This window comes from Oncorhynchus kisutch, linkage group LG13, assembly GCF_002021735.2.
Source record: "Oncorhynchus kisutch isolate 150728-3 linkage group LG13, Okis_V2, whole genome shotgun sequence".
Lineage (NCBI taxonomy): Eukaryota > Metazoa > Chordata > Actinopteri > Salmoniformes > Salmonidae > Oncorhynchus > Oncorhynchus kisutch.
This window is the reverse complement of record NC_034186.2, coordinates 35,225,326-35,233,358: the sequence shown is the minus strand read 5'-3', so window position 1 is coordinate 35,233,358 and position 8,033 is coordinate 35,225,326. Positions and strand designations below refer to the sequence as shown.

The 8,033-nt window shown below is 42.9% G+C and overlaps 1 protein-coding gene across 1 annotated transcript; it reads right to left on the bottom strand.

Annotated features, from left to right (window-relative positions):
- Nucleotides 1-1,622: 1,622 nt before the first annotated feature.
- LOC109901556 (insulin gene enhancer protein ISL-2B) lies at nt 1,623-6,629 on the bottom strand. Its single transcript, XM_020497558.2, has 6 exons — nt 4,188-6,629; nt 3,559-3,778; nt 3,110-3,342; nt 2,666-2,952; nt 2,376-2,537; nt 1,623-2,163 (listed from the first exon to the last, which is right to left on the bottom strand). The coding sequence occupies exons 1-6, from the start codon at nt 4,333-4,335 to the stop codon at nt 2,086-2,088; spliced, it is 1,128 nt and encodes a 375-aa protein (XP_020353147.2). The 5' UTR covers nt 4,336-6,629; the 3' UTR covers nt 1,623-2,085.
- Nucleotides 6,630-8,033: the final 1,404 nt, after the last annotated feature.

The following is an 8,033-nucleotide window of genomic DNA, read 5'->3' as shown; positions in this document are numbered from 1 at the left end:
TCAAGACATCAGTCAGGAAGTTAAAGTTTGGTCGCAAATGGCTCTTCCAAATGGACAATGACCCCAAGCAAACTTCCAAAGTTGTGGCAAAATGCCTTAAGGACAACAAAGTCAAGGTATTGGAGTGGCCATCACAAAGCCCTGACCTCAATCCGAAATAACATTTGTGGGTAGAACTGAAAAAGCGTGTGCGAGCAAGGAGGCCTACAAACCTGACTCAGTTACGCTCTGTCAGGAGGAACTTATTGTGGGAAGCTTGTGGAAGGCTACCCGAAACGTTTGACCCAAGTTAAACAATTTAAAGGCAGTGCTACCAAATACTAATTGAGTGTATGTGAACTTCTGACCCACTGAGAATGTGATGAAGGAAATAAAAACTGAAATAAGTCATTCTCTCTACTATTATTCTGACATTTCACATTCTTAAAATAAAGTGGTGATCCTAACTGACCTAAGACAGGGAATTTTTACCAGGATAAAATGTTCGGTAATTGTGGAAAACTGAGTTTAAATGTATATGGTGTGTGTAAACTTCCGACTTCAACTGTATACATGTCTAGTTAGATACCTTGCTTTGATGTAACCTACCTTATCCATTTCATCCCTGATTTAAAAAACTATTTGGTTGTAATGTTGAAAAACCCTGCACACCCAGGAGCTCACATGTTGACATGTGACTAACAGTGCAGTTCTATGTGGGGGGCTAAGTGCCTTGATCAAGGGCAAAACAGCAGGAGGTGTTAGGTCTACATGGGATCAGACACAGCAGCTTTCCAGTGTCAATATTGCTTACTTTTTCATGTAGGCTATAGTAATAGTCATGAAAATGTGGTTAAATATCATGGAGAGTAACAGTGAACAATCAAAGGTCTCTATAGTTTTATGTGAATTTCGGTGAACATAGTCTGATGGACCGACTTGGAAAAAGACAGCTCCTGTACTTCTTCCATCCCAAGTCAAGCACTGCCAAGCAGTGATGCAGCTGGTCAAGGTGCTCTCAATGGTGCAGCTGTAGAGTGACTTTTGGGATAAAGTGACAAAGAGAGATGAGGTAGCACTCTATTCTTCATACAAGAAGTGTATGAAAGAGTTAAAAAGTTATAGATGAAAATGAGTGAACATGTATTTGTTTGTTTTGAGTGGGAAGTGATCAAATGTCTGAAAGACATTAAGGGAGAACGCATGCAGTGGTAGTGGGAGCTGTGACGTTGAGAGGGCATGTGGACATGTAAAGCAGACAGACAGATTGTACTAACAGAGTCCCTCGAAGATTTTCACACAGCCTAGATGGATTTTAGGGTTATTGTGTCAACTTGTTGTTCGATCTTGCACCTTTGTCATTGAAGAGCTGGAAAAAGTTGCCCCCTTGTGGGGTGAAATGGCCATTAACATTATCTGCCTGCAGCAGGATTTTTAAGTCAAACAGGAAGAAGGAACAAGTTGTTCAGATTTGCTTTCTACAATAATAGGTTTCACACTGGAGTTGTTGTAAAGTGGATGTAGACAGAGTGAATAATCATTTCCAGGACAATCAATCAGAAAATATCAATCAGTTCAGAATACGAGTTTCACATTTAGGAATGAAATATGTTCCAATAGAGATGACATCTGGCAGCTTGGTTTTGTGGAGATTTAATTAATTCCCAAACGCAAACTTCCAGACTTTGACTATGCAAACAGACTGTGTTTAAATCACATGTTGACAGATCACACCATAGTCTGCCAGAAGTTAAAGCTTCATGTGATGACTGGCGGTCTGGATGAAACCTCATGGTCTAAAACCACTGTGTGCTGCATGGGCCATAGTATAGTGGTGCACATTTTGTTCTGTCTCATTGACCCATAACCTTTAATCCATTTACCCATACAGAAAACAGAACATGCTGAACTGGGACCCAAATGATGTCCTCTTTTTTTCCCCCAACACAACATTCTCCTGTTTGGGAACTAGTTGAATAATTATAGCATACATTAAATAACTAATTACATGATTTACAGATGCTTGAAGCCCCTTCAGATTAGACACAGGGTCTTGATAACTCAGTTACAGTAACAGTTCAGTGAGGATGTTGGGATGGTGGCTGTCTAGATAGTCCGAATGGTGACGGCGTACTCATCACCCTGCTGCGGTGGAGAACCCAGGTCTTCTGAAAAACACGTTCTCTGAGGGGAAGTGAAAGAGAAATGATGAGTGTTGGCCACCACAGTCAGGGCTGACAAATGAAACTGGATAAAGGAGTAGCTAATACCAATCAGTTATAGTCTCAATCTACAGTATAAGGTGTAGGTCTAAGGTTAGGTTGTTGCAGTCATAATCAGGGTCTGATATGTCACACAAAGGGACATTACACTACCTGATACACACTCTGATTTACCTGGGAAATATGAGTGAGGGTCAGCTCGTCATGGTCAGCTGAGAGCTTGATTTGGCCGTCAAGTGGTTGCCATGATGACTCATAGACGTAAATCTGGAGGGCAAAGTCAGGGGGCTCAGGAGAGAGGACCACCATCGGTCTGGCTGCAGTACACAGCAGGGCCTGGAACATAGTGAATGATGATCAACTGTGTTGACAGACAGACAGACAGACAGATGCACGCGCGCACACACGCACACGCACACGCACACGCACACACACACACACACACACACACACACACTACTCACTGTAAAGTCCAAGTCTGACACTGGTCTGCCTCCTTTTTTGGCGTGGCTCTTCTTGTCCTTGCAGCGTTTGTTCTGGAACCACACCCTGATGACCCTCTTGTTTAGGCCAGTCAGCTGACTCAGCTGGAGCTTGACCTCTGCGTCAGGCCGGGGGGTCTGGGAGTAGCAGGTGCACAAGGCTTTCAGCTGGGTGTCACTGAGGACAGTACGCACCCGCACCCGCACCCCTCTACTCCTACCCCTGTCCAACCACCTTCTCTCCCAAACTCCTCCTCTTCTCCCTGACCCTGACATAGGTGAGAATGATTCAACTTAACTTGAGGAACATTAAACTTACCGATTACAGGGAAAGATGAGACAGACCTTTGAGACAGTTTCATAATTATCATTAGCTCTAAAGGGAAAACCAATCTCTATTTTATTATGCATATAAACTTCACAGACCTTTTCTTTTCTTTAGTGAGTCTGCTTTTTGGATCTGTTGCTCTGGCATCGTGTGCTCTGCCTGGCAGCATGGTCCTCCTGGTCCCAGGGTGAAGCTATCCCCAGGCATGAGTAATGCACCACAGAGCGAGCAGTGCAGACAGTCAGGGTGATAGTTCTGTCTTCCTGCCCTCACAACCAGGTCAGAGGACAGTACTGCCTCCCCGCAGCCTCCACACTTCTCTGCAAATAGTCTAACACACACACACAATCAATAACAAAGACATTCACATGGTTAAAAATAACAAAACTAAAGGTTGGAAGCTGTTCACAAACACACACACACACTATCAACAAACACATTCAAAGAGTTAAAAAATAGAAACATAATATACACACAAAGTTGACCGTACAATATTCATCTTTATCGTTACAACTTCTCTACTGTCCCACCAAAGATGCTGACTAACCGTGCATAATCTGTCCTACACAAGGTCCTCCCGTCCCTCAGGAAGCAGCTGACACTCTCTCCCAGGGGACAGTGGCACTCGTCACAGCACAGGCACCCTGTGTGCCACTGCTGGTTTGACCCAACCCGTAGCACCACAGGGTCTCTGATGGACTCTCCACAGCCAGCGCAGGGCCATACCGCCCCCTGTGGACATGACTCCTCATTGCACCCTGGCCCCACTGGAATTACAGGGAATACTGTACTGAAAATTACCTTTCCATGGCATCAACATAAACATTGTGAAGTTTTAGTCTTTCTTACAGCATGTTCATGATAAGAGACTTATATATATTTTTCATAATCAACCGTAATCAAGAATAAGTCAATGAGGGAACATTAAACGTTTAATCTTTACATTTCTCAGCAAAAACGTTCTCATCTCACTGGTGTGTTTAGGTTACAGGTTTTATCTAGTAACATTATTTGTATCATAACGAATGAGGAAAATACTGAATTTGATGTATTCAAAACCAACTATAGCAATCAAAACTTTAACCTCTACCATAAGACAATGATTATAATAAAACATAATTATGTGTACATGATACAATATAAACATGTAAATTACAACACGTTTATCAAACTCACATTTGCTGGTATTGCTGTGGTCCTCCAAGGTTTCCCCCGGTAACATCAGGGTGTATTCTGACAAGAGATCAACTGTCCCCACTGAGTGGAATTCTGTCTGAGCTGGACTCAGCAGGCTCTCTCCTGACATTGGTCCGTCACAAAGCATGGCTCTGCACAAGTGTCTTGGAGCAACACTCAACCCTCTCAATTTTATAGAGATGTGCAACGCCCCCACAACCACCACATGTTGGCAAACACACACACACACACACACACACTTACTCTTCAAAGCAATCTATTAAATTAACTCTCAACAAACACTCCTCCTCCCTATTAGTAAAACAATGCAACAGTTCCCTTCCCTTGGGTTATTAAAATCAGACCTAATTTGCTCTGGGCTCTGAGTAGAGGAGGCTGGTGGGCACAGATGGGCTGAGATGGGGGAGGGAAGGATGGGGGCCTCATACCACAGATAACATTGACACCAGTGCCAGCCTGTGCACTGATGAAAATTCAAGGTCTTTCTTTTTTTCCCTATTAGTTAACTTTCATTTGCCACCTGGATTTGCACCTTAACTAAAATGTATACTTTTCATTTTCAATATAAGTGTTGATTTTTTTACTCTAATTTCTTAAACTCTCATCAGGGGCAGGAGTTTTCTGACCATTTGACCTGTCTGGGTAAATCCCTACAGGAACGTGTATATCCTGTAAACTTCTGTGTCCTACCATTTGACCTGTCTGGGTAAATCCCTACAGGAATGTGTATATCCTGTAAACTTCTGTGTCCTACCATTTGACCTGTCTGGGTAAATCCCTACAGGAACGTGTATATCCTGTAAACTTCTGTGTCCTATCATTTGACCTGTCTGGGTAAATCCCTACAGGAACGTGTATATCCTGTAAACTTCTGTGTCCTATCATTTGACCTGTCTGGGTAAATCCCTACAGGAACCTGTATATCCTGTAAACTTCTGTGTCCTATCATTTGACCTGTCTGGGTAAATCCCTACAGGAACGTATATATCCTGTAAACTTCTGTGTCCTATCATTTGACCTGTCTGGGTAAATCCCTACAAGAACGTGTATATCCTGTAAACTTCTGTGTCCTATCATTTGACCTGTCTGGGTAAATCCCTACAGGAACGTGTATATCCTGTAAACTTCTGTGTCCTATCATTTGACCTGTCTGGGTAAATCCCTACAGGAACCTGTATATCCTGTAAACTTCTGTGTCCTATCATTTGACCTGTCTGGGTAAATCCCTACAAGAACGTGTATATCCTGTAAACTTCTGTGTCCTATCATTTGACCTGTCTGGGTAAATCCCTACAGGAACGTATATATCCTGTAAACTTCTGTGTCCTATCATTTGACCTGTCTGGGTAAATCCCTACAGGAACGTGTATATCCTGTAAACTTCTGTGTCCTATCATTTGACCTGTCTGGGTAAATCCCTACAGGAACGTGTATATCCTGTAAACTTCTGTGTCCTACCATTTGACCTGTCTGGGTAAATCCCTACAGGAACCTGTATATCCTGTAAACTTCTGTGTCCTATCATTTGACCTGTCTGGGTAAATCCCTACAGGAACGTATATATCCTGTAAACTTCTGTGTCCTATCATTTGACCTGTCTGGGTAAATCCCTACAGGAACCTGTATATCCTGTAAACTTCTGTGTCCTATCATTTGACCTGTCTGGGTAAATCCCTACAGGAACGTGTATATCCTGTAAACTTCTGTGTCCTACCAAGCAAGCACCATTCAGTGCTGCAGTAGTTACACTGTCACACAGTCCTTCAGATGGGACTCCGCTCTCAGAGTTAATACAATAGGCCCCCTTTGCTGTTGCACCTCTGCTGTGCTACTGCAGGCATGGTCTCTATTGTTAGGGCAGTGCTTTGTCCTTGGATCCTCCCTCTCGTAATGAATCTGTCCCCATAGGTCAGGACCACTAAACTTGTTGCTGGTGTCTGTGGGCAATTTCCCTCCCAATTTGAGTCAACACATACACACGTAACACACCCCCAACAGTTGTGCATCTGCACCAAAAAAACTAAATTGACAGCTTGTCTCGCTCTCTCTCTCTCACACACACACAAGGCAAAGGAAGCCTCTCCATGTCCCACTCTGTAACGCCTCTTAAAGTTATTTTACCAGGAGCAATTAAAAGCATCCAGGGCGTGTGTAAGGGAGGAGCTGCCTCTTGATGAATACTCTACATACTGTACTGATCAAGCCCTGGGACACGCCCACTAATTTACACAGCCAGGCTGCCACCAGCGTCATCCCTAACCTGGTCCTCCCATTCCCCACACTCTGGCTAATGGAAACACGGAGCAGCGGAATGAAGTGGCCAGCTCTTTTAATTTGCCGGCCGTATAAAATAACAGAATTAGGTATGTATATTAATCAAGTCAGAAGACATTTGGCCGTGTCTCTGTTCCTCCTCCTTCATCTCCTCCTGTGTCCTGCTCATTACTAATGAAAGTCATCTACAGGGGCAATGAGACTGAGTGGAAGGGAGGGAAGAGGGACCACATATACTTGTTGTGATTTACTCACGTTTGTATACATGGCAATTTGGCAGAGCTGGGTAATCTGTAGGTGTCCTGTACAGAACAAAGAAATGAATGAGAAACATGCAAATCTCTCACTCCTTCTGATTAATTAACCCTTTCTGTTGTTGGCTGGATTAATTGGACCGTGTGCGTGCGTGCGTGCGTCCGTTCTATGGGCAGTATAGTATCAGCAGCCCTATATTGCCCTAAAAAGGCAAAACACAGTAACTACGAATGTGGTCAAAAATCTTTGATCTGTTGTAATGGCCAGGTATATTATCTGATGAATGTGGTATTTCGTTTCCTGACACAAGAACAAGCCAGTTGATTAGAATATATCATGGAGTATCATGTGTCCGGTACTGTTCGGTTTATATATGTTACCCCTTTGCACCATCATCAGAAAGCACAGCATTATTTTAACTGTTTACATAGACCATACACAAATTTACATTTCTCTGTCACCAGAGGATTTTAAAAAGCCTAGGTGTTATTTTAGATTCTGAACTAAATTTCAAATCACACATTAGGAATGTAACCAAAATATATTTTTACCACCTGAGGAATATTGCGAAGGTGCAGTACGTTTCTCGCTCAGGCTGATACAAAGAAACTCATCCATGCTTTTATTACAAGCAGACTTGACTACTGTAATAGTCTCCTGTCTGGTCTACCCAAGAAAGGCATTGGTCAACTGCAAAGCATGCAGAATGCAGCACGGGTACTGACGAAGATCAAACAGAGACATTACACCGGTTTTAAGGTCTCTGTACTGGCTGCCTGTGAGTTTTAGAATACATTTTAAGTTTGTTTTTTAAATCAATCCACGATTGTGCACCCCAATACATGTCTGACATGTTTTTAGTTATGTACCCAGTAGGTCCCTCAGGTCCTCTGGCACTGGCCTTTTAACAATCCCAAAGCCTAGGACCAAGAGGCATGGAGGGGCAGCCTTTAGTTACTATGCCACCAGCCTCTGTAATAGCCTGCCAGAGAACCTGAAGGGGGTCCAAACTGCCGGCGCCGACAGAGATGGCCGCCTCGCTTCGCGTTCCTAGGAAATTATGCAGGATTTTGATTTAACTGTGGACATTTTTAAAAGAGATCTTAAAACACTCATTTTTAGCTTTGCTTTTCCTTAGGGTGCTTTTTAGTTATTCAGTTTGTATTGTTATTCTTTTGTTTTGTTTTATCCTCTTATGTTTGATGAGTAGTAAATGTTTAATTTGTTTTTTTCCTGTGAAGCACATTGTGTTGCATTCCATATCTGAAATGTGCTGTATAAATAAAGCTTGATTTG

What these genes read in the sequence shown, in the direction of transcription:
- LOC109901556 (XM_020497558.2), bottom strand. Translation starts at nt 4,335, where the DNA reads ATGCTTTGTGACGGACCAATGTCAGGAGAGAGCCTGCTGAGTCCAGCT. An exon ending in TGTAGGACAGATTATGCACG is followed by an intron (nt 3,343 to 3,558) that starts GTTAGTCAGCAT and finishes TGTGTGTGTTAG; the next exon opens with ACTATTTGCAGAGAAGTGTG. An exon ending in CTCACTAAAGAAAAGAAAAG is followed by an intron (nt 2,953 to 3,109) that starts GTCTGTGAAGTT and finishes CACCTATGTCAG; the next exon opens with GGTCAGGGAGAAGAGGAGGA.